This window comes from Vanacampus margaritifer, chromosome 15 (assembly GCF_051991255.1).
Source record: "Vanacampus margaritifer isolate UIUO_Vmar chromosome 15, RoL_Vmar_1.0, whole genome shotgun sequence".
Taxonomy (NCBI): domain Eukaryota; kingdom Metazoa; phylum Chordata; class Actinopteri; order Syngnathiformes; family Syngnathidae; genus Vanacampus; species Vanacampus margaritifer.
Genome location: NC_135446.1, coordinates 11,924,187 through 11,949,045, shown reverse-complemented (window position 1 = coordinate 11,949,045; position 24,859 = coordinate 11,924,187). Strand labels below are relative to the sequence as shown.

Genomic DNA, 24,859 nt, shown 5'->3' with positions numbered 1-24,859 from the left:
GTCACTACGACCCCTCGCTATTTAAGTCCGGTTTCCATGGTAACACCCTCAGCTGTTTGACAGCCGCAGGTGCGCGCAATGTCTTTTTAAGTGACCTTGTCACGCCGCACGTTTGACCTTCATGATGCCGCCGCTGTTGCTCGTCTGGGTTGTGCTGGCCGGATTTGGCGTCGTTTGTGGTGAGAAAGGAGTTGTCGCGTGTCGGTGTTACTGGTTTGATTGTACACTTTCTGTTGTTGACAGTAGAAGCGGTGCAACAGCAAACCCCAAGCAAGCACCATTCAGGGAATTTCTCAGGACACTACGGTAAACCGACTCATTTTGATCTCTTAACATACAAAGGTAGCTTGACTTGCGTATGTTTTTCCAGTCACGAGTTGTCTCTGTAACTTGTAGCTTAGCTTTTATTACTCAAAATTAGAGTTATGAGCAAGCTTCAGACATCTGGGGTGAAATCGTGACGGTTAAGCAGGAAATGAGAATACCGAAAGAACTTCTGTAAATCACAACTCACACCTAGATGCTCACATGCGGACCAACTGGTCCAGTTCCTTTTTGTCACTCAGGAAGCCACGCGCCTTAAAGGCGCTCATACAACACCACAGTTGTGGCTTGTCCACTCACCACTCTATAAAAAGAGGTCTTTATTTATTTATTAAAGTGCTTGTTTTATTTATGAACAAACTGTTTTTAGTTGTTTTTTTTTGGGCAATGTGGGAAAATAGCTTTAATATGCGAGTAAATGAGCTTGGTTCAACTCATAAGTCAAGGCGCCACTGTTTATGAATATGGCGAGGTTCCTCACGTTGGCTTGTGCGTGCGGTCAGAACTGGCGGGGGTTCGCTCGTTCGTGGCAGAACAAGAAGTGAAGATGCGCATCGTGGGAGGTCAGGAGACGTGGGCGCACTCATGGCCGTGGCAGGTGTCGCTGCATTTCGCTGGCATGCCGGCGTGCGGGGCCGCCATCCTCTCGCCCCTCTGGGTCATCTCGGCAGCGCACTGCTTCAGAAGGTGCCGGCCGCTGCTACCCACGACAACTACGACCACACTTTTGATATTTGCATCTTCGCAGGTACAACAAAGCTTCCTTCTGGACAGCTGTGACGGGAAAACACGACCTGGACAACCCTGATGAGGACGGACAGCAGGTGCTTCTGTTTGATCTCTAAAAGTAGCAGCTCCGATGTTAGCTTAGCTTTTGCATTAGCGCATCATTCAGATGACAAAATTGGGGTTGGAAAAAGTGAAGTTGGGTTAACAGTTTTTCCATTGCAGCAAATTGGGAGGCGTGCAAGTGTCAATAACCCCCACCCTGGGTTAGGGTACTCGAGAAGGTTGTTAATACAAATGTGTTCAGGTGGTGGGCGTGTCTGCAATTGTGAGCCATCACCGCTACAACTCCGGTACCAAAGAATTTGACGTGGCTCTGCTGAGGCTGGAGCAACCGCTCACCTTCGACCACTTTGTGCGACCCATCCACTTGTGGATGGCGCCGTTGCCCACGCTGGAGAAGTGCACCGTCACCGGTTGGGGGTCCACGCGGGAGAGTGAGTGCGGCTCTGCAAAAAAGTTCTGTCGGCGCCATCAGAACTCAAGCAGGTTCCCCTTCCCCGGCAGATGGGCCACGTGTGACCCGACTGCAGGAGGTAAATGTGACCATGATGACCTTTGACCTCTGCCAGAGCTACTACAAGAGCAGGATACGGGAACGCATGTTTTGTGCGGGACGAGAAGGGGGCGGACTCGACGCATGTCAGGTGATCTGTGTGTGTGTGTGTGTGTGTGTGTGTGTGTGCGTGCGAGTGAGTGTGTGTTCGAGTGTTGACACGTGTGTGCGTGTGCGTTAGGGCGACTCTGGCGGTCCTCTGTCTTGCTACGACAGCGGCCGCTACCTTCTGGCGGGCGTGGTCAGTTGGGGAGTGGGCTGCGGTCGGGCAAGGAAACCTGGTGTGTACACCAAACTCCAAGGACACGCTGCGTGGATCGCAGACGTCATCGGTAAGAATTATTTGCTTTGTCGTCATCGATTTGAGTTCCAACAGTCGTCTGTCGTCATGCGTTTTAGACAACCAGGATGTGGCGTACGCAGCCAAGCCGGCACAAGGTACGCTTTGATTTCCTGTTGACTTTCGTGGCTAAGCTGAAGTGAACGCTGTCCGGTGTGACGGCAGATGACCGATGCGGGAAGCGGCAGAAGCCTACTTGCGAGAACCTTCCGGGCCCTGCCGGTCTTGGGGTTCTGGAGGACGGCGAGGCGAGGGCAGAGAACGTGACGGAAGCGTGTCCAGGGGCGTGGCCCTGGCAGGTCAGCCTCCAGGCAAATGGCATCCATTACTGCAGCGGGGTTCTGATCCACCGCCGCTGGGTGTTGGCCGCGCGACATTGCAAAGTCAGGTAAAATGACGAGCACCAGAATGGGTCGCAATGTGTCCCGGTGGCGCCACTTTGCTTCCGTGCAGCGCCGGAGAGGACGTGGCCGTCTTGGGAGGTCACGATATCGGCTTGTCTCTGTCCCAAACCATCCCCGTGGACCGGGTCTTTGACCTGCCCCAGGAAGATGACTTCCCTCCCAAAGATGACCTTTCGATGCTGCGCCTCGCTGTTCCCGCCAGACTCGGTAGGATTAATAATCCCGTGACGGCTAACTTGAACCCGGACTTGAACGTGTCTCATTTGCAGGTGCCGGTGTGACGCCGATTTGTGTGCCTGAGGAGGATGAGGAACTGGACAACAGCTGGAGATGCTTCAGCGCCGGTTGGGGGGCCACATATGCCACGGGTAATGCCCATGTGCACTCGCTAACGCTCCTGACATGTACTTTACAGTGAAAGAACCCCCACTCAAAGCTCCGCCTACACGAACATAGCAAAAGTTAAATATATCCAACCACGGCTGGACTGGCCATCTGGCATACAGGGCAGATGCCTGGTGGGCTGGCCTCTTTTGATGCAGATGCAGTGCTGTTTAGTTATTATTTTCCTACATTTTACCCCTGGAAACTGGCCCACAATTTGGAGGGAAATAATCTAATATTGGGGTCACTGACCTGAAAAGGGAGGAATCACTTTGGGAAAAAGATCCCATCATCTGTCTGACACCCACATGAATGCTCGTGACCTTAACGGCGTCCTCATCTCACCAGCCCCCCTCAACTCTGAGCGTCTACGCCACGCCCGCGTTACGCTTGTAGAGCACGCAGAGTGCAAGGCCGGGTGGGGCCGGGGCCTCGTCGACGACGCCCATGTCTGCGCCGACTCGGTGGCCAGTGCCGCCTGTTTGGTAACTCCTCCCCTTTTGTCAACTTTACTTTGAAAAGCGGCTGAGCAGCTAAACTGTCACTTCCTGTGCAGGGCGACTCCGGAGCGCCGCTGTTCTGTCAGAAGCACAGCACCTACTTCCTGTTCGGATTGCTCACGTGGGGCAGTCGTAAATGCGACCCCAACAAGCCGGCCATCTTTTCCAAAGTGGCTGATTACACCTCGTGGATTGAGGAGGTGATAGGCGACGTGTGACTGAACCACCGACCATGTGTGGATTTCGGTCAAAACGCATTAAAGGTCATTTCCCAATCCAAGACTTTTTTCCTTTTTTGCATTTCAAAGGCTTAAATGCTCTCAAAAGAGAAAATCAAGAACTTGAACAGAACTGTGAAACTCCGCACTGTGTATGACTTTGGACTGACATGTAAATAAATCACCCCAAAACTTTCTTCGTTGACTGACTTTAGTTTGGTTACATTTTGAAAAACATACAATGCTTTGAAAAAGGGGCCGCGCCCTCTCCCCCCCGCCCCCAAAACAGTTGTCTAGCTGAGCTGCAGGTCATCCGCCGATCCGGTGCCCTCCGGCTTCTCTATCTCCTGCAGGACAACGCTGGCCAAGGAGCTCATGAGGTCATCTGAAGGTTTGTTTTTGTGCAGACTCGGGTCGTCCGAGGCAGTGTTGGATTGTGGCGCCTCCTCGTAAACCGGGTTGGAAATGCTGCGAGGGCCCCACGTGCCGCCAGAACCACCAGCAACTTCCTCCTCTTCCTCAGTATTATCCTGGCGAATGGTGTTTGTGTAAGTTTCAATGCCTGATGTCAATATATTTTGTACACATGTTCAGTATATACATTACACACACCTTAAAGTATTGGAAGCGGAAGGGTGTGCGTTTGCGTCTGTAAAAGTGAAATCCCACAACAAGAATTCCTGACAGCAAAGCGACAAGAAGCACCACGCCCAGGCCCGTCCCGGTCTTATGCGCCGCATGCATCTGTGGACCAATCGCAAAAGAGTTCAGAGGTCATCGCCCAACCGGCGTTTTGCCGATGTCACTCACCTCCTGGCGAAGGGAAGGAGCCTGCAGCGGTCCCTGGATAACATGGATGACGCCGTTCGCCGCCAAGATGTCGGCCGTGACCACAAAGCGCTCGTTGACGTAACAAGATGACTGTGGACAAAAACGCCGTTGATGGGCATGACATGCACAGGATGCTCGGCGTTAGACGGCGACCACTCACCGGTGCTGACGGGTCCAGAAAGTCGGCCAGTCCCAAAACGGTCAGTGTTCCGACACGAGTCTTCAGACGGGTCCCGTTGGTCAGCTGGCGCAGAGTCAATGCACGACCCTCGGACAGGTGAGACTCAAAGTCACGCTGCGACAAAGTCTGCGGGACACAACGCAAGCAGTTGCTACCATTGTGACCTGACACATCGTTCGGGAGGACACGACATGCTACATTTACTCCATTATAGTAACCATTGTTACTTTTTAAATCCACCAATAAACATCATTACGAAGGGACTTACGTTTGCCCACTGGAAGGGGTTCACCATGATCACATTTTACACTGTAGTATCTGTGAAAATTAATGTACCTATGCCTTTAAACTTATACTAAAGTATCTCTTGAGTCCAATTTGTGGCTAGTCCACCCACCTCGGCAAGCGAGTTGAGAGCGTGAGACCGACCTGGTTCTCCATGAGACCGTCGTTTTCGGGGACGAAGAGCGTGGCGCGCACATCGGGGTCCTGGAGACGCTGGACAAATTGCCTCCCGGCCGGAAACGCCCGAGACACGTTGAGGACTTGCTGCGGAAGGACAAACGCGACCGCTTGTGGAAGTGATCCAAAAGGGACATTGAACGGTCGGTCGCCTGAACTCACGGTGAGGAAGTTCGACAAGGTGGGCGTGGCCATGAGGACCTGGAGCAGGTTTCCGGTGCAGCTCAAGCCATCGCCGACGTAACCCGACTTGCACTTGCATGTCACGTCTGGCAAGGACAAAAATCAACTAGAAGAATCAACAGCGGTGTCTTCAAACAATTTAAAGTTTCTGTGGTGTCAGGGGTCTCACCCTTCAACCGGAAGCAGAAGGCGTCCCAGTACTCGCTGAGGTTTTTGCGAACGCCGTAGTCGACGATGCCGACGTGTCCAAAGCCGCACTTGGGGTTAGCGTAGGTGGTGGGGTACGCCACCTGAGCCCCCTCCAGCCAGCCGGCAGCGCACATATTCAAGCCACCCTGCGGATGGCGCCGCCTCATCGTTATGGAGACCGACCGCCGCCGCTGATGTATTTGCGACGCCTTCACTCACCTGTTGTGCATAGGACAACTGCGTGTATGTGGCCAAAGTCGCTCCGACGGCGCCGCAGGCCGAGCGTGCGACCGCGTAGCTCAGTTTGTACTGTCCGTCATCCGAGCGCATATGGAACACGCCCAGCGTCGCGTCTGCCGGCAAACAAGCACAACATGCACAGAAACATTGACAAATGTCACGAGTTATTTAAAATAAAATAAAAAAAATTACGAGTTTTCACAAGTTGGAATTTGGAGTTCTACAACATGCTAGCCAACTCTACATAATAAAGAGCAAGAAAAGTTGATTAGAATTACTGTAACATCTATGCTAATTTTTGTTAGCCCATTTATGCCATTACTGATTGTATGTTAGCATTAAGATGTTGAGCTCTCCTTAAAACTAATCACCCATGCTTACATGGTGTTTTTTTTTGTAAACTGTAAAAAAACAGCTTGAAGCAAGCACGCTTGGCTCTCATTTGGAGACACGTATGAAGGTAGGCGCTAAGGAATGCTCGGAAAAAGTTCAACTGTGTTGAAAGGGTGTGGGAAGGGCGAAGTGTACCTTGAAAATGAAGGTCAGTGCAGCGCGCGTCAGGGTGGCATTGCCCGTTGTCTTGAAGACATCGACTGACAGGAAGCTCCTTGACGTCGCAGCTCACGCCGTCTCCGATGAAGCCGTTTTTGCACGAGCACGTCCGCTTGCCCTTAAGCACAAACGCACGGTTGGTGGGATGAGGTCATTGTTTGCACTTTTATTTTCCAGTCCAATGTCACACTTCCAAAAGGGAGTGACCGGTTTTTACCCTTTTGCGACCCTTGTATTCAATATGGGCTATGATGTCATATCATTTTCTATTGGGATGTTCAATACCGCTTTTTATCAGACTGATAACAGTACGAGTACTCTTGTTTAGTCACTAATACCAAGTATCAATTCCACTAATACGTTTGATACATACATTTTCCAGGAAATTAACAGCAATTTTCTATTCTTCACATTTCTACTTCCTGATCACAAACCGGCCACAAGAGGGCTTCATGAGTACGATACCTTCAAATTGGACCAGGTATTAGTCGGACACCTGGGAGAGCAGACACGGACCCAATGTAGCGAGCGGGCCTCACCGGCGCGGTCATGACGCAGTCAGCGTGTTGGTGGCAGCCGCCGTTGTCGCCGGCGACGCATGGGTCAACGGGGAGACACGTGAAGCCGTCTCCGGTGTGATCTTTGGGACAGGTGCAGGTCACCTGCTCGCCGAGCTGAGAACACGACGCCAACGGCGCGCATCCGCCATTCCACACTTCGCATATGTCCAACACTGAAACACGCGCACGGCAGTCAATTTACATGTCAAAACGGCTTCAGCGGACAAACTCTGGTGGTAATTACGGGATTTCTTTGGGTTATGTTTCCAAGAAATTTGCAAAACATTTAAAAAAAAATTAATTTTGAAAGATCTAATTTGGGAAAAAGGCTGGAACAACTTTTCAGATGACACACCAAGTTTCTCCCACACATCCACCCAGGCCTGAAAACCGTGTGACTCGTACCTGCGCAGGCATATCCGTCCCCTTGGTAAAATGGCCGACACAGGCAGGTGTTGTTGCTATGGCAGACGGCTGCGACGGAACAAGGCGGAGAACATAGCACCACCTCGTCTGCAGGAGAAAAAAACCTTAACGGCGAGCCGCCTGGCAATCACGGATCGCCATGACCTCTCACCTTGCGGTGTTTCGCAGCGCTGGCCCGTCCAGCCCGTCTCGCAAAAGCAAGAACCGGTCCCTCGGCGGCCGTCGTCACAGGTGCCGTGTTCCGAGCAGTCGCAGGCTGGGCGGAGCAAATGCAAGGCAAATATGTTGGTTAAATGCTTGTTAAAAAGATTGTTTTGCATCATAAAACTGAATCTGTTGAATCCATGATGGCGGTGTTGCCCAGCGACCAGTCGCGGCGTGCAGGACATTCACCTTTGCAGCCGGCCCCGTGAAAGCCGTCGGTACAACGCTCACAGGCCACCCCCCTGAAGCCCGCCGCGCACGTGCACGTGCCATTGCCCAGGTGCCCGTCATCGCAGTCACCGCGGTTACTGCAAGGGGATCCCGCGCCGCCGGGGCACGCTAGAAGCACAACCGCAAAGACATCAAACCAAGAAGAAGAAATGACCAAACCACAGGAGGGATGTGAATGCTGGCGTGGCAGGAAGATGACATGACGTGACGTGGCAGGAGGATGACATGACGTGACGTGACGTGACGGCGGCGGCATGCCTGACCCTGGCAGTCTCTGCCGTAGTAACCATGGCAACATTTGGGCTGCCAGAAGCTGAAGGTGCAAACGCTGCGACAGCCGCTGGTAATCGGGACATGCATGTTGAACAGGTCGCACTTCTGAACCTCCTGAAAGAACACACAAGCAGACAATCAAACATACACACACAAACACCCACACACCTCCACCTGCGGGCACACATCCTAACCTTGAACTTGGATCCATCCGGACAGTGATTGGTTGAGCGTGAGCAAAAGCCGCAGCTCATCTGATGAAGATTGGAAACACCCACTTTGGAGTCAGACCAGTCCAAAAGGAAGTAGTACGTGAAGTAGTAGAGGAAGCAGTAAAGAATAAGATGTAGTGTTAGGAAAAGAACAGGGTTAGTAGATGTTCCACAACTACTACTTACCATTGTCCTTCAGCTACTTGTAGTTCTAAGAATTACTACATCTACTACTAGGTCACCGGCGGCCATCTTACGTTGCCACTCGCTAAACCAGCCTAACACAAATACAGATTCTTCCAGAGCGTTTTCTGTCTCCAAAGTGAAAATGCCACAGTGTTTGGCATAGACTCTTACCAAGAAATCTGGGAGAAGCACTACATGGACATTTTAACAAGCAATTCTACATTTTTCTTCTTTTCTAAAGTATATCTATCTACCTGCTACTGAAAGATTTGTCTGCATCATGTTGTCAGAACCATTAACAATCAAATAAGAGCTAAGCCCATCAGGACAAAATTCACGACAAAATGTAAACCTAGTCACGATTCACAACACTAAAATAATATACACTAAATGATTGATACAAACAGTGAAGTTGGTTCTTTCCAAGGCTAAATGGATCCCAGTGTCAAACACGCACTTATAATAGTGTTTTCAGCCAAGACCCAACACAAGTTGTCAGTAGGAGTGGCAACGCAAGATGGCTGCCCTCTGACTTCAGCTGCAAGAGGCCACTGTGAGTCCAGGCTGTTTTTAGATGTCCTTGAGTACAACAGGAAGTAGTAGATGTAGTAGACAGGAAGTAGAAAGAGAAAATGACCAGGAAGTAATATAAGATCAAGTACTGAGCCTACCTCAAGGTCAAAGTGTGTCTCCTGGTCACAGCGCCCCCCCAGGCTTGGAGGAGTGAGCAGGCAGTCAATGCCATAAGCAATACCGTCAACGAAAGACAGGTGGCGCTGCACAATGCGACAAACGCCCCCGTTCACAAACACCTCACCCTGACGACAACAACATTTCATCTTCATCACATCTACATCTACATCCCTCCTCGTCTTCCTGGCGGTGCCGCAACTTACGATGCTGTCTGTGCCTCCACACCGAAAGGCGAGCGCCGAGCCCTGCAGCGTGCGCGTGGCCTGGGCGTGGATCAGGCCTTCGGCATAAAGCTGACGGCAGACAGGGGGACAGCAGTCACGCTACTGCTAATGCTAATGATAGGTGGCGAGAGTTGACCTTTCACCTTGTGGTTGCGGAGAACGTGGTACTTGAGGTATTCGGTCAGCTGAGCCCGATTGTGTGGGTGCAACAAGAAGTCCTTCTGCTCTTGGGGCAAGGTTGCCATGGTGACGTCAGTGGGCATAAAGAGCGTGACGGGTCTGTACATCCTGTTGCTCATCATATCCAGCACGCCCGTGTCCTGAAGCGTAAGCCCATCGTCAGAGAGAAAACATGTTGAAGGAGCTGAAGGTGGTTCTGACCTGCAGCAGCTTGTAAAAGCTTCCGTAACCATGGTGATCAGCCACATCTGACAAGTTCCTCTATGAGCAGGAAGAAAGATGCATCAAAGACCCGTGAATGTTTTGCGACGAGTGCGGGTCGCCCGGCGGTCCTCACCTGCGTGTCGGCGCCCGAGATGGCGTCCAGGTGCGCGGGGTAGAGTATGGTGTCGATCTTGTGCAGGATTCCGTTGATGTTGAGGCCACCGCTGTAGGTAACGTTGGCCCGGTTGACGGAGATGCCGCCCTGCGGGCCACAAAGCTCGCCGTCAAGTCATGCCAACTCGTCCGCACATCTACAAGCTGTGCCATCGATCACCTGGGATGGGCTGACGCTCAGGACCGAGCCAGACAGGGCGGTGAGGTTCCTAGGCGTGGCCAGGTCGGCGGGTGTCAGTGTGTGACACATGACGATGTGAGTGCGCATGACGGCGCCCAGCGCTTCCTTGTTTTCGTCCGCCAGAATTCGCTCCATCTGCGAGGGCGCGACCAACAGCGAAATGTTACCCTTGTCACCTTCCCTCTCAAGTCGTCTCGCCATGGCCTCAATTCTCCTCCTGATGGGTCACCTCAGGATGTGCTGTAGCTTGTCGACTTTGGCTTCACCCCAAAATGGTCGCTAGCCAATCGCAGAGCACATATAGTCACTTGTTCTTGGCATGTTGGGGGAAATCAGAGTAGGCCTACCCGGAGAAAACTCACAACCAGGCGAAAACACGCAAACTCCCCACAGGATGGCCATTGCCCGGATTTGAACCCTTGACCTGTGGCCCGAGAGGTGGATGTGCTAACCAGTCAAGTCTCCCTAAAACTCATGCGCATTTTGATTGGCCTTTACATCTGAGATGTTGCGAAATCATGCAAAACTTGTGGTCGAAAACTAGTTCGGAAAGCCCGCGGTGAGCTGAACACTTCATTTTTCAAGTCAAGTACAGTCCAAAGTCTTTAATGTCTCCATCCAAGTTCAGCATTGAGTCTTTTAATTTTTGTCAAGTCATCAAAACCGCATCTGGAGTCGACCGGCGTCTAAGTCGTAATGACTAAAGTCCACGCCCCCAGAATGGTTGTCACCTTGCCCGAGCCGCTTTTGTCAGCCTGGTAGGCGCTGGTGCTGGGAGCGAAGACGGTGAACGGCCCGCGGCTGCTCAGAGCGATATTGGTAGCCTGGAAGCAGGGCTCGTGTTAGTCAGACGCCTCCGGCAGGCGGGGTCGAGGACTTCAGTTGCTCACCACAAGCCCCTTTAAGAAGTCGCGCAGTCGTCTGGTCAGAAGTTCCTGAGGACAATTGCCAATTCCTTTAGAAAGTCACCAGTTTGGTTTTGAGGCGTCCAGGCCGGTGAGCGCTCACCATGCTGAGGGTTCCTCTGCAGGTCAGGCCGTCGCCGATGAATTTGTTTATGCAGGAACACGAGCGAACGCCAGGGCTTGTCATGTTACACCTGGCGTGCGAGTGACAACCGCCATTTTTCTGCAAAGGCAAACTTTGACCGCCAGCACGCACAGCAACAAACCCGTACAAAATACAATCACACCACCGCACAACCGCACCAGGATGCTAACACAGCAAACCTTTTCACACAAGTTGACCGGCTTGCAGTTGTGTCCGTCTCCTGTGTAAAAGTCCATGCAGCTGCATGATGTCTGAGGTAACAAAACAATAACAGAAAAACATGGAACCAACAACAGCAATCAAAACATCACCAATAACACCAACAAGAAAAATCAAGACAACAACATAACAATGAAGCCTTCCTCTGTCATTTCAGCCTGCAATCCAAAACGTGGTCTTACCCGGTTAGGGCCAATGTGAATGCAGTCTGCGTTGGCATGGCAACCACCGTTTCCTTCTAGACATGGATTTCTCTCTGGAAGACACGCCCGCCAGCAATCTTGTTTGTAAACATTCCTTCTCCAGAAATCTTGTATCGAGTCAATAAAATATCGAGACGTGACGTTTGATTTGTCAACTGACCGACGCACACCATCCCATCGCCATAGTAACCCGGATTACACTCGCACAAACGTTGGCCGGGTCGTGCTCGCTTGCACACTGCAAACAAACTGCAGCCACCGTTATCCTGCGCACACGCATCTTTAGCTACACACACGCACGCACACGTACAGTCAGTAAGCAGGTCATGTGACAGGTGTCAATCATTTTTTTTGGGGCGGGGGAAGTGGGGTACCTCGACAGAAAGTTCCATTTCCTTTGAAGCCGCCGGCACACTGACATTGCGGCCCGGATGGTCGGATGACGCAACTGCGGAAGCAAACAGAAAGTCAGGTACTTGTAATGCCTCTGGAGTTTGAGTTTAAAGTGATCTAAATGACTGAATATAAAAACACGTTCATCAAAATAAATTACACGTAGCTGTAAACCTTATAACAACAGGACTTAAAACCTCTCTCCGGACTACTTCCTTATCTTGAAACTAGAACCTTCATTTGGGAGTAGACTATTCTCTTAAAAGTCAAATATTCTTTGGGGACTAGAACCTTTTTTCTTTGGTTTGACTCTTACCTATAACCCAAATATTGGAGTAAACCTAGTCATAAGATTAAAAGTGACATATGTTGTTTCTGGTCCTCCAAATCCATTATAAATAAATGACAAATATTAAGTTTGTGCACTTTGTAGGTCATTGCTTGATGTAGTTTGGCCAGGGCAGATCTGCCACATCCAATATGGCGAACATGCTGACGTATCACAGCAACGTGCCAATCTACTCACAGAGGCCTCTACTGTATGTATGTACTCATAATGTTTGTGGGAAGTGGACTCACTTGGCACTGGTGTGACACAAGACGGAACCACAAAGTTCATCGGCTGGGGACTTGATCACTGCGGAAGCCAGAAACAAAATGTAAGAAGGAAGGCTTTTTGTTGGCAAAAGCTTTGAAGACTGTTATGAAAACGGCCTACTTTGGTCACAGAGGACACCCCGCCAGCCGAGATCACACTCGCACGTGCCGTCGCCTCGGGGACCTTGATTACAATGGCCATCTTGGCAGCGGCAAACTGCAGAGGAAACACGTCAGCGACTGGACGCCGGGCAACGTATCCTTGTCGCTCGCGCCCGACTCACGCTGGTCACAGTGGACGCCGTACATCCCGGGCTTGCAAGTCTCGCAGGCGGTTCCTTGGAATCCTGGCTGGCAGCGACATCTTCCTGTCCCGTTGATGCCGTCGGAGCACACGCCGTTACCCATGCACGGTTGACCTTTCAACCCGGGACAGGGCTCGCAGTGAGGCCCAAAAAAGCCGGGGCAACACACGGGAATCTGAAACACAGACAGACAGACACTCACGCTGTCAGATTGACAGACAAACAGTCCCAACAGTGTTGCAGTTGAAAAGTCAGAAAGTCAGGCAAACAGACCATCAGACCACTGGACAGTCAGTCAGACAGACAGACTTTGTTGTCATTTATGGACTCACCGCCTGCAATTTCAAGCATGTTGCTCTGCAGCCTATGGACATCAGACGGCCACCTTCGAACATGCGCGTGTACAAGCAATTTTTACTCTTGGACAGCGTCTACGACACAAACAAAACCTTAACAAACATTCCAATCCGCTTTGCAAGCTAGACAACAAACTCACGTCTGGAACTGTGTCAGTAGGACACACGTCCCCCTGTGGGAAGATACAGTCCACGCAGGAACCCTGCAGACACAACACGCCAGAACCTTCTTAACTCATTCACTGCCATTGACGGCTATATACGTCAAAAATTTATTTGAACTATTTCTTAGTTTCACTTTTTTTTCCACTTTTTTTAACAAGAGTATGAAAACCTAGAAAAAAAATGTATTGTACGTTTAGAACAGATATAAAATTTGTGATTAAACTAGTAAAGTCATATGATTAATTACAATTAAAAATGTTAATCGCCTGATGCCCCTAATTAAAAAAAAAAAATTAGGGGCGTCAGACGATTAAATGTTTTTATTGTAATTCAACTCACGATTAATCGCAAATTTTATACCTGTTCTAACTGTACAATTAAAAAATTCTAGGTTTTCATACTCTTGTTAACAAAAGTAGAAAAAAATGTGAAACTAATAGAAATGGTATTAATGTTGAATTTTTGACGTCAATGGCAGTGAATGAGTTAATTGACAGCCACAAAATAAAGTGTGCATACTGAGCAATCTCGCCGTGTTTACGGAATTTTAAAAGGGTGTAAAGAAGTCTACGCCTTAGCACCTGACAAACAGAATTTAAGAGCTTCTGTCCATACAAGACAGACAGAGTAGATTGGAATATTGTCAAATTGTTTAATGGGTCTTAAAAAAAAATCTATATGACAGTTGCAACTGGTCCAGAATGATGACAGAGTTCTTAATGGTGCCAGGAAACTGGATTAAATAACGAGTCCTTTTCAGCAGTTTGCCAGGAAACAAACACACTGACCTTGACTTTCTCCTGTAGGACTAGATCGCATCGATTCAGTCGTACTGACAGGACCGCCGAGAGGACGTGGACCACGCCGTTCTCACTCAAGATGTCGGTTGCATTGACAGGAACTTCGTTGACAAACGGCTGTGGGGACGAGATGCCAGACCACAAGTCAGCTGACCGGAAGTGAGTCTTTTGAGTCCACGTTGTTTGGGGCCTGCCACCACTAGGGGGGCCCCAAGAGCAATAAAAAGTCAGAGCCTCAAGTAATGAGGAAGAACAGAGTAACATGAGAAAGGGAAATGTTTGGAGGGCCCTGAAATCTTGTGCGTGAGCTGGCTTTGGTCTTCCAGCTTTGTCTCAGATGTCCACCACCTCCAAACGGGAAGACGATTAACGTGTAGCTGGTATTTATAATGTACAGTTTACTTTGAGTTGTTTTATCGCCTCGTTTTAGAAAAACGGTTTAAGGACACAGAAATTTCTTGTTTTGAGTGGAACCTTAAATGCCTCAGTAACTTAATTTTTTGTGTGAAAAGTTGTGCAAGTGTCTCTATTGCTTTGGTTTGGGAAAAAAATGAGGGAAAAAAAACAGGAATGCAAATTACGAGAGATGCAAAGAGTAAGGTTGGATAATGGTGAGTGCATTGACCTGTTGAACAGTCAACCAAGTGTTAGAAAACGATCCTTAAGTTTTCCGTGTGTTCGTAATGTTGATTTTCTGAATACAGACTGGAGATCGGTGAACAGGTCCTTCGAAGGATTTATTTTGCAGAAATTTCTGGACACAGACAAGATACAGCCAAAATCGCTGGTTCTCCTTGTGTGTGTGTGTGTCCCTCCCACTTGTAGTTGTTCTTTATACTTTCAGCATCCCAGCCCCCAAAAAAACCCTCCCCTCTCTAAAGACAGACAGTACTCAATCCACATTGACAGATGGCCGATTGATGTGGAAATACAGTAGGTCAGACAACCTGGCACACCGACAGATCAATCACAACTTTACACAGGAATCCTTTTTAACACATTTTCTCCCCCAGAACAGATGGCTAATTACGTGAGAAAAAAGGAAAGAAGAATCTTCAAACGTTCCGTCACATTATTACACTCATCAAACTTTACTGGGGAGGTTAAAACAGTTATAACTAAAATCAAAACAGTTATAATTAAATTGAAATAGCAGAATGTCAACACAAGGTAGCATTTAGCATTTACCTGTCCGTCTCGAGCGAAGAAGCCAATCTGAAAGCGGAATCCGAGCAGTGTTTGTTTGTAGCCGCCGTCCAGCAGGTCGCTCTTCAGCAGGCGTTGCGACGCCACCAGGTGGTAACGGGTGGTGTTGACGTCCTGGTGGAAAGAGTCGTGACGTCCATCATGACATGAGTGACGTTGAGAGCCGGACCTCCAACATTGACTTTGCTCACGTTCAACCAGGTGGAATTTACGTACCAGAGCGGTGGCGGCCATTTTCCGGAGGTAATCCTCAATGGCGGCATTCGTGGGCGCAAAGACGGTGAACTGGCCGGACCGCTCCACTTCGTCCAGCAGAGAGTATTGCTCAACAGCAAAAAATAAACAGCGGTTTTCAGTATGCGTGTTCGAGAGCATGCGTGTTTTTAAGAGTTTGTGTGTTTGGGCGTGCCTACCAGGAGGTACGTCGTGAAGAGCGAGAGTTCGGACCGCAGTTGCAGCGTGGCCAGCAAACTTCGGCTCATCTTCCTGTCGGGAAGCAGAACCTGCCAATCAAACAAAGCCGTGGTCATTTGCAGCGTCAAGTTGCGTCATCGTTTTGCGTTTGGCTCCTAAGTTCAACAGCACCGAGTCCACCACATGAATAACCCCATCGGTTGCCGCCAGGTCCGGGGTGGTGATGACTGCGCCGCCCACAGACGTCAGCTGACAAAACAAAACGAGACTCTGTTGTCGTGCCGAGTCGGACTTGTGGATCGGCGAAGACACCGTGACACTCACCTCCTGGCTTGTGGAAACAGGAAGTGGAGAGTTGAGAAGCGAGGTGAGAGCGGAAATGTTTCTCAGGCTGTTGAGCGTATAGACGCTGGCGATCATGTGATTCCTGCAAGGTACACGTGGGAGGAAGCCACAACCATGTCTCAAGTCTTACTGTAGCTCCAGTCAAGTTCAAAGTTAGGCAAGCAAGTCTCAAATCCTAAAATCAGTCTGTTGAGTCAGTGGAGGTTCTTCAAGGAAACCTCGGCGGACTGACCTGACGAGACTGGGCAGGTTGGACTTTGACGTCCAGAATTTTCTATCGTCTGAAGACATCTTGGCTATGGCGGCGGACGACGGCAGCAAGAGCGTCATCTGCTGGTCAGGCAGCGCCACACTCACGCCTGACTCCTGGCACAAAATCGAACTATCAGTTGGGTCAAAATACATGAGTCGAGTCAAGTCCTGTGAGAAGTCAAATGCAGTCGTGAGTCCAGACAGACCAATCAGGTCAAACAATGATATTATTGGCCAATTTAGCCAAACTGTCAAGTCTGACCTCAGTTTTTTTTTTGTCAACTCAAGTCATCAAGTTGGACTCAAGTCTGACTGAGTCCGAGTGGCGACAACTCCAGTCACCGTGGCTGCTTTGCAGAAATGGCAAATCCGGGTCCAGAAAGAGCTCGTTGATCTGCCGGCTGAATAGAAACCACCCAAAAGCTTTCTGGAACCTGGATTTGACACTTCTGCAAAGCAGCCACGGTGACTGCAGTTGTCGCCACTTTGTTGAACTCACGGTGGTCCACGTGAAGAAGTCGGAAGCTTCCGGGAGAGCCGCCAGCTCCTGGAAGAAGCCAGACAGGGTGAGCTTAAGTCAGGTGCGCGTGCTAATGTGCGATCATGCTAACCTGCTGAACGCTGCCGTAGCACAGGCGACCGTCCCCTGCGTAGCCCTCATCGCACACGCATGCCCACTCGGATGAGCTCGTCAGCTGGCAGCTTGCCTAGATTTTGCAGGTCAGAGGGAGTTGTGCCTTTGCTACATTGTGAGGCCCATACACGCGTGTTTTTCCAGGTTTAACTACCATTGCGGGGACCGACTTGAAATTTCAGGCCAAGTTCAGACCTCTTTTTGAGGGTCAAGACTAGGTTTTAGAGTTTAGGTTTGAATTGGGTTATGGTTGAGGTTAGGGTAAGGAATGGAGGTAGGCAATCATTTTTGATGGTTGGGGTTAGGGGAAAGGGCTAGGAAATGCATCATGTCCCCACGATAATACAAAGACAAGTGTGTGTGTGTGTGTGTGTGTGTGTGTTGGTGAGAGTGCACGTTTTGGACTCACCAGGTAGTGGCAGTCGCCGCTGGGATTCACACACTGATTGGCTGCCTCACATTGGCGTCCGTTGCCTTGGTAACCGTCTTTACATCGGCAGTCGCTCTGCCCAGCGACAGACAGGACACTTTGGCTTGCTTTTTTTTTTTGTTTGTGTCGTCAGCACTGTCTGCGGGGTGCCACGTACTTGAGCGGGTCCCACGTAGACGCAGGTGGCATTGGGGTGGCAGCCACCCCTCTCGGGAGCCAGACACTCGTTGATTGGCTGACACTCGTCGCCGTCTTCACGCCAGCCCGTCACACACTCGCACGAGTGCCCGCCCGCGACCGTCTTCACGCACTTGGCCTGTGACAAACACGTCGTTTCTGTCGTGCGCATGTGTCTTTTGACGTGTGTATGCGCTTACATTGGGGCCACAGCCGCCTCTCAGCGGTGGAGCACACGGGTCGGATTCCACGCAGGTGATTCCATCGCCTAGGTAACCGGGACGACAAACGCACCTGTGACAGTCAAGATTAGCAGAGTGGCGTTTGGGACGCACCCGCGACGGCGATTTCGACATACTTTGGCATTCCTCGGCTGAAGTCGCAGTCGGCATGCGCATGGCAGAACTGGCCGGCGACACCGCACAGCGACGTGCGACGCTCGCAGAACCGACCCGTGAAACCCAACGCGCACGACGATGGCTTGCAACTACCGTCCGACTCGGGCCGGTTGTCGCACAGACCGTGCACGCATGGACACCCTGAACAAACACGCAAAAACACAACAAAGAGGTCACGTGTCGGCAAAAATTGGGGACCTGACACATTTTGGAACCCCCAAGGCGGATGGGTGTGCACACCCAAAACTTCTGACCAAAAACACTTTGATGCGCTCTGCGCAAGTTTTCTTCTCGTATGCTGAAACGCTCAAACATGCACCATGCGCAACATCGCCCCCTGGGGTCACAAATTTAGAATACTCAACTAAAAAAAAAAAAAAAAACACATAAAATGCACTGGACTCACTCGTGTCGCAGTCAGGTCCAAACATTGTGGTTGACAAGCAGAGCTGACAGCGGGAGCCTCCAAAGTTTGACTGGCAGCTGCACGTCCCGTTCCCATTAAGGCCATCGGTACACTAAAATGCAACAAAAGATATGCATTACGCCGGGCACCTGCAGGGGGCGCCAATCACACAAGCGTCTGACCTGACCGCGCCCTGAACACGGTACGTTGTGCCCTCCGGGACACGGGCTGCAGTCGGGGCCGTAGAAACCGCGACAGCAGGCGGGGGTCTGAAACAAAAGGCGCTCACGTGACGCTCGCACAGGACCGGGACCGGTGACGTCCGTTGCTGTTTTTACCGTGACGGTGACGTTGCAGAGTGGCGAGCATCCACTGACTGAAAAACTCCCGAACGTTGATCGGTACGTGCACCCGAACACGGACGTGCCCTGGACAAAAATAAATAAATATAACATACAAACGTGCCTTTTTCTGTGTGTGTGTTTTTTTTTGTATTGATTGTGTATGAGGCACGTTTGTGGCTTACGGTGTAGATTCCTCCCGAAGAGCAGGAGCCCGTTCTGGAGCAGCCGACGCATTCACCCTACGGGCACGAAGCAGGAAGTGAGGCAACGGTGGAAGATGGCAGAAGTTGGTGGAAGTTTCTGTTGTGAAGGTCACCTTGGCGATTTGGGTTTTTGTCACGTCGCACCTGCTAGTCAACAGCGGCTGGATGGATGCCGGTGTCAGAACGGCGTCCATGACATACAGATGACCGTTCTTGGCTTCCACTGCCGCCTCCAACACGGCCGCACCGTTCACCAAAATCTGACCCTGAACGTTATCAATATGGAGTGATAGACTGTACACCCAGGACCAGTCGCACATATACACAAACAATGGACCGGTCGCCAGTTCATGGCGCTGCGCATAAACACAAATGAGCGACTGGCTGTCAATGAATGTCCAAGCAAGACTTAAGCGACTCACATTTTCTGTGATGTTGATTTCGAGCACCTGATTGGCCATGGTGATGAGTCGCGGACCAGAGGCGGCGTTAAACACCTCCAACTAGCGGCAGAAACCAATTTGTCAAGAATCAACGACAGAACGATTGGCGATCGGTGTCTTACCCGTGTGGACGGCACCACGTGATTCCTCAAAAACTCCAAACGCTTGGTGGAGCCCTAAAGGAGAACCAAACATGAAATCAATGCAGTCGTCGTGTGACGGCGTACACGGACTCACCGCAGGGCTTCGCAGGAACTCCAAATGTCCGTCCTCCATGGCCTCAAACGCCGAACTGACAGGGGCGAAGACGGTCATCGGGCCCGGAAGGTCAAACATGGACGCCAGGTCGGCGCTCTGCAGCGACAAGGGAGACGGAAAGACGAGGTGACGCGGGCCTTGACGTCACTTCCTGTCTGCTTGAAATGGGACTCACCTCCAGTAGAGACATGAAGGTTCCAAACTTGCCGTAGTCTGACAGGATCTTCATGAGGTTCTCCTGAGGCACAGGTGGGATTCAGTCACACCTGTGCTGGTCTCAAGGGTTAACCTTCAAGTGTCAAGTAAGTCCTAAGTGACGGCTTATCGGAAGTTGAGTGCCAAGTCAAGCTTTCCTTTTGATACAACCTTGCAGTCAGCATCAAGAGACAAGACCATTTGACGTTCTTTATCCGTCTTAAATTTAATCATCTTCTCTTTTTAGGAAAACCAATGCAGAGAAGATCATTAAGGTCATCTAATATTGCACAATTGATCTAACTTGTTTATATCTAGAACACCTCATCATGCCTCAAGTCAAGTCTTGACTCGTTCACTCTCAGTCTCAGTCTTTGAGTCTTGAGTAGACTAGCTCAGTTTTGAGTTGGCATCTTGGGACATGTCTACCGATTTAGGCCGAGTACAAACAGAAGGACGAATGTTGGGGAGCTTCCAGAACCGAAAGCGTCTGACCTGAGGATCGCTCTCCACGGTCGCCACCACGCTGTCCATCAGTTTGTCGATGATGTGGATCATTCCATTAGACGCCAGCACGTCAGATTTGGTGACCACAGCCCTCTTCCTGCTCCCGTGGATTCGGACCCTGGTCTGCAAGGTCTGCGGGGAAGGGAGCCGAGTGATGGTGAGAGAAAGTCCTGACACACCTGATGTACTCGCTACTCACCAGTTCGGACGTAAAGCTTTCTGCCGCCTTCCCCGTCAGCGTGTAGAAGACGTCGTGCTTCTTCAGAGTGTCCAGGTCCATGAGCCCGGCCACCAGGTGCATCTTGCACAGGTATTTGGTTTTGCTTGGGTGGGCCAAAAGAGTCTTCATCTGCACAGAATGCAATAATCGCTCATCGATCATTTCGACCTGTTCGTCACCAACCACTTGTCACTGATCACAAATCACGAACCGCATCATTCACTAATCACCGATCAGGTCATGAGAAAAGATTTCTCACCAGTGTTCCTCTGAAGCCTTTGTTGGTGGGAACAAAAACTGTAAACGGACCCAAGTTCTGGAGAGGCCATGACACAGAATCTGAAAACACACAAAGACTGAGCGTCATTCGGCAGCCGTCCAATCAGACGTCAACGTGGCGGCTCGTTTCCAATCATTTTGATGATCCCGGTACCGAAGAATGAGATGGCCTTGGTGAGCTGACCGGTCCACGAGCCACCCGGTTCCGTGTTGAGCTCGTTCAGACGCTCCATAATGTTGCCGTAACAAACGTTCCCGTCGCCATGGTAACCTTCGAGACACATGCACCTGGAGGAAAATTGGGTAAGCATCAGAACCGAGGCAACGTACAAAGCCAGACCAAAAAAAAAACGTGCAACTGACTGGACCCGTCCCGGTGCCTGTGTGGTGCAGTTGGCGTTCCTGTGGCACGAATCGGCCCTGCACAAATCCACCACCGCGCAAGCTCCGTCCGGTGACCTCTCAAAGCCCGGGAGACACTCGCAGTGTGACTGAAACAGACAGCACACCTTCCCTTTTTCACATCTTGCACCAACTTCCAGGTCCCGGATCCCACGGTCGCACCTTTCCGGGTCCGTCGTAGACGCAGAGGCTGGACGCCGACGGGCAGCCGCCCGCGTCCGTCTGGCACGGATCCACGGCCATGCACACATGCCCGTCTCCGTGGTAACCCTGGTTGCAAGCGCACAGGTGTCGGTTGGGACCCGAGTGGATGCAGGTGGCGTGCGCGTGGCACAATTGCTGCACGCACGGGTTGATGGCTGGGGGGCAAGCAACCACAATCACCTTCGGCAAACGGAGCACAGGTGCAACTTTAAACTCACATGAACACACGCCGCCCGACTTGCGGTAACCCGGGAGACACTGGCACACGAGGTGACCAGTCCCAGCTTCTTCCACGCAGCGAGAATCCGCCGCGCATTTCAACGATGCGCACTCGGGGAGCTCTGTGCACAACAATGATGTCATTCGGCCCATGATGTCATTCACCAAACGCACGGCTGGCGGTCGAAGCGTTGAGGAGCAACGAGACCGATCAGCAGCACACACAGGCGACTCACCTCGATCGCACCTGGGACCCGCATAACCCGAGAAACAGGTGCACTTGCCGTCGCCTTTCAAGCCGTTGTCACACAAGCCGTGAACACATGAGCAGACTGCTCGCGCAATAACAAACAAACAAGTCAGGACGAGGAACATTTTTGGTCTTTTTGTTGGGTTGAGGGGCCGGCGGTTACCTGAGCTACACGTAGCGCCATATCGGCCCGCCTCGCAGTCCTCGCATGCGCTTCCTGCAAACCCCGCCTGACACCAGCGCACACGTCAAAGTCCAACCAATGGGACAACAGGATGACAACAACATGGATTACAAATGGATTGAAAAAGGAGTCAACATTGACAGCAAGGTTGGAACAATCAAAGTGGACTCAACATGGAATTAAATTGGAATCAGCATGAAGCAATCAAGGAGCCACAATAGATTCAAGTGAAATCAATATGGAGTCACCATGGATTCAAACAGTCAACATTAGTTTAAAATGGAGTAAGTAATAGTTCAGTGATTCAAAAAGGAATCAACAAGTGGAGAGAAGACAGGTTTAAAGTGGGCAACAAGGAGTCAAAGTGGATTTAACAAAGAATCCAAATGAATGTAACAATCAGTGAAAGTGGAGTCAACATGGAACCATATAAGAGCCACAAAAGATTCAAGTGAAGTCCAAGTGGATTCAATATGGAGTCGACATGCATTTCAAACGGTTTAATATGGAGTCGGTAAAGATTCAGTGATTCAAAAAATAATAATCAGCAAGTGGAGTCAAGACAGATTTAAAGTGGTCAAGGAGTCAAATACTAGTCAACGTTGGCAACATGGATTTAACAAGGATTCCATATGGCCGCCGTGGCTCAGGGTGTCGAGATAGTCGTTCAGTAACCAGAATGTTGGCTGTACAATCCCCGCTCTCCCCCAAGTCATGTGTCGTTGTGTCCTTGGGCAAGGCACTTCACACATATTGCCTCCAGTGCAACTCACACTGGTGTATGAATAGTGCGAATGCTTGGTGGTGGTTGGAGGGGCCGTAGGCGCACACTGGCAGCCACACTTCCGTCAGCCTGTCCCAGGGCAGCTGTGGTTACTTAAGTAGCTTACCGCCACCACAGTGTGAATGTGTGAGTGCATGAATAATGTATTCAATCCATTGTAAAGCGTCTTTGAGTGTCTAAAAAAATTCTATATGAAGCTGATGCATTATTATCATGGATGTAACAATCAAATCAAAGTGGACCTAACAGTGCCAACAAAGGTTTTATATTTGGCATCAAGTTGGTTTGGAAGTGGAGTCACACGGATTTGCAGGTTTTAAACTGTGTGAATGTCGTCTTACGTGGCAGCTGCAGGTTCCGTTGCCTCCGAGTCCGTCGGAGCAAATTCCTCGATGGCTGCAGGGCCTCTGGGCGTCCTCCGGACATTCTGACGCACAAACAGGAAGTCGTGAGGAAACATGCTACCGGACTTCCTTCCCAGTTCCCATTTGACATCAACAGAGGGCGCTGGAAGTAAGTGGGCTTGATGATGTCAGCACTTTGCTGTGGACAGGACATGGAGCTGCTGCTCAGCTCACTGTCACTGTTACTTTTCATTTCAATAATAGTAGACATGTTCAATTACATACCAAAACTTACAATAAGATGGTTGTACTAATTGTTTGTTGGCGCCCTAGTTTTGACAAAAACAGGATCAAACGGATGAAGAGGAGGTCCCTAATTAGTGGTGCGCATAACATACCGTTGCAATCAGGTCCCCAGTAGCCTGGGCAGCAAATGCTAAGCGCCACCTCTTTGTAGCACTCAAACGAACAGCCTTTGATTGACATCTTGAGGCTGGCGCTTCGGATGGTGTACCTGCACGCACACACAGAGCACAAGCACAACGTGGTCGCGTCTGCCGGTTGAGCCGTCAGCGTTTTCGTTAGCCCCACGTGACCGACCGGCAGTCCTGCTGCAACGACGACGGCGTCTTCTTGTAACCAAAAGAACAAGACAAGAGGGCGGTCAGGCTGCATGAGTGGCACGAAGACCGAGTGCGCAACACCGTGGAGTTGGAACACCAATTCTGAAACAAACAGTTTTTTTTATTTTGAAAGGAAGCAAGTATTATTTGCGCCGCACTTCTCACGACAACAAATGTTTCTGGATTCCAGTGACGGAAGGCAAAATGTTTGGTATCCTAGTTCGACTTACACATCACAAGAAAAAAAACATTAAAAAAAAATCAACCAACACACGTATACACACAAAGCATTTATAGCAACACTAAGGAACTTTCATTTTACGTTGATTATGGCGACGCCACGTGGACAAACGCGGTATTGTTCTGTCTGAAGGAAGACCACATTTACAATGAGGACAAGTGAGTGATATCTGGGCCTATGTTGATACTTGACTGTCCGTTCATTCGGGGTAGCTTTTGACGTATGCCATAAAGCAGCCAGCACATTTGTAGTTTTTTGTGTGACCCCCCCTCAGACCAAGGCAAAAGTTCCATTCAACTAGTTTTAAGTCGATGTTTCATCAGAAGAGTTATGAAAAATATTTTATTAAGGTTGAACAGTTCCTTAGTGCTACTTTAAATACACTTCCTGCCACATGAAAACAATCAAATCACATGTTGACTGGGCCACTGCGCCGATCCAAACTGTTATTAAAAGCTATTTGACTTCTGACCTGTTGGGATGCCGACGACATCGTCATCATCATCATCATCATGGTCCAGAAGCTGAGCAGCAGACATGTTGTGTGCATGGCGACGTCCTCACTGTTCTCACGTCCTCTCATGCGCACCTCTTTTTATCCTGAAACAACCCCCAATGTGCACACACGCGCGCACACGCACACACACGCTTGCAAGTTTCCTGTAAATCAAAGTGCTGACGTTCATCATTTCAGAACTGTTCAACTCTTCAACTAAAAAGCTGCTGAATGCCAAACACACACACACACACACACACACACACAAACACACACACACACTTTTTTGCTACATTAAGGGGCACATTTTTAGTGGGCCCCACAAGTCCAGACCTCTTTTTGAGAGTCAAGACTTTGTTTTAGAGCAGGGGTGGGCAAACTTGGTCCTCAAGGGCCAGAGTCCTGCAGGTTTCCC

The 24,859-nt window shown here is 50.2% G+C and overlaps 2 protein-coding genes across 4 annotated transcripts; one reads left to right on the top strand and one right to left on the bottom strand.

The window, feature by feature from the left end:
* Positions 1-13: 13 nt before the first annotated feature.
* ovch1 (ovochymase 1) lies at positions 14-3,574 on the top strand. 3 transcript variants are annotated; one of them, XM_077543303.1, is made up of 13 exons: positions 14-179; positions 244-306; positions 828-1,011; positions 1,073-1,148; positions 1,358-1,547; positions 1,618-1,757; positions 1,848-1,998; positions 2,066-2,104; positions 2,172-2,394; positions 2,460-2,617; positions 2,680-2,778; positions 3,143-3,279; positions 3,351-3,574. In XM_077543303.1, exons 1-13 carry the CDS (start codon positions 122-124, stop codon positions 3,510-3,512), a joined length of 1,680 nt encoding a protein of 559 aa, XP_077399429.1. In that variant the 5' UTR covers positions 14-121; the 3' UTR covers positions 3,513-3,574. The 3 variants fall into 3 exon arrangements, with proteins under 3 accessions (XP_077399429.1, XP_077399432.1, XP_077399431.1); XM_077543305.1 differs by having other exon boundaries at positions 37-179; positions 247-306; XM_077543306.1 differs by lacking the exons at positions 3,143-3,279; positions 3,351-3,574 and adding an exon at positions 2,826-3,071 and having other exon boundaries at positions 2,680-2,754.
* Positions 3,575-3,782: 208 nt separating this feature from the next.
* stab2 (stabilin 2) lies at positions 3,783-24,502 on the bottom strand. Its single transcript, XM_077543294.1, has 67 exons — positions 24,421-24,502; positions 23,685-23,809; positions 23,483-23,598; positions 23,082-23,167; positions 21,936-22,002; positions 21,759-21,854; positions 21,522-21,644; positions 21,262-21,458; positions 21,061-21,188; positions 20,852-20,985; positions 20,678-20,757; positions 20,398-20,547; positions 20,187-20,330; positions 19,672-19,734; positions 19,476-19,592; positions 19,361-19,414; positions 19,218-19,298; positions 18,909-19,061; positions 18,775-18,831; positions 18,587-18,676; positions 18,431-18,517; positions 18,249-18,360; positions 17,803-17,983; positions 17,645-17,738; positions 17,425-17,583; positions 17,247-17,342; positions 16,815-16,910; positions 16,703-16,750; positions 16,184-16,317; positions 15,931-16,033; positions 15,778-15,855; positions 15,606-15,695; positions 15,409-15,516; positions 15,175-15,306; positions 13,975-14,103; positions 13,162-13,224; positions 12,998-13,096; positions 12,645-12,840; positions 12,482-12,577; positions 12,343-12,400; positions 11,745-11,818; positions 11,531-11,656; positions 11,350-11,423; positions 11,128-11,199; positions 10,907-11,026; positions 10,789-10,833; positions 10,630-10,722; positions 9,878-10,033; positions 9,677-9,805; positions 9,541-9,600; positions 9,303-9,479; positions 9,139-9,228; positions 8,914-9,060; positions 8,039-8,098; positions 7,835-7,958; positions 7,530-7,679; positions 7,288-7,392; positions 7,116-7,223; positions 6,690-6,883; positions 6,127-6,268; positions 5,578-5,711; positions 5,339-5,504; positions 4,954-5,255; positions 4,504-4,650; positions 4,323-4,433; positions 4,125-4,256; positions 3,783-4,042 (listed from the first exon to the last, which is right to left on the bottom strand). The coding sequence occupies exons 1-67, from the start codon at positions 24,496-24,498 to the stop codon at positions 3,806-3,808; spliced, it is 7,773 nt and encodes a 2,590-aa protein (XP_077399420.1). The 5' UTR covers positions 24,499-24,502; the 3' UTR covers positions 3,783-3,805.
* Positions 24,503-24,859: the final 357 nt, after the last annotated feature.

Excerpts from the sequence above, each read along its gene's own strand:
- stab2 (XM_077543294.1), bottom strand. The coding sequence starts at position 24,498 with ATGCACACAACATGTCTGCTGCTCAGCTTCTGGACCATGATGATGATG. Across the intron at positions 9,806-9,877 it reads TGAGCGTCAGCCCATCCCAG|GGCGGCATCTCCGTCAACCG; the intron begins GTGATCGATGGC and ends TGTGGCCCGCAG. Across the intron at positions 5,256-5,338 it reads CTTCTGCTTCCGGTTGAAGG|ACGTGACATGCAAGTGCAAG; the intron begins GTGAGACCCCTG and ends TGTCCTTGCCAG.
- ovch1 (XM_077543303.1), top strand. The coding sequence starts at position 122 with ATGATGCCGCCGCTGTTGCTCGTCTGGGTTGTGCTGGCCGGATTTGGC. Across the intron at positions 307-827 it reads GAATTTCTCAGGACACTACG|AACTGGCGGGGGTTCGCTCG; the intron begins GTAAACCGACTC and ends GCGTGCGGTCAG. Across the intron at positions 3,280-3,350 it reads TGGCCAGTGCCGCCTGTTTG|GGCGACTCCGGAGCGCCGCT; the intron begins GTAACTCCTCCC and ends CTTCCTGTGCAG.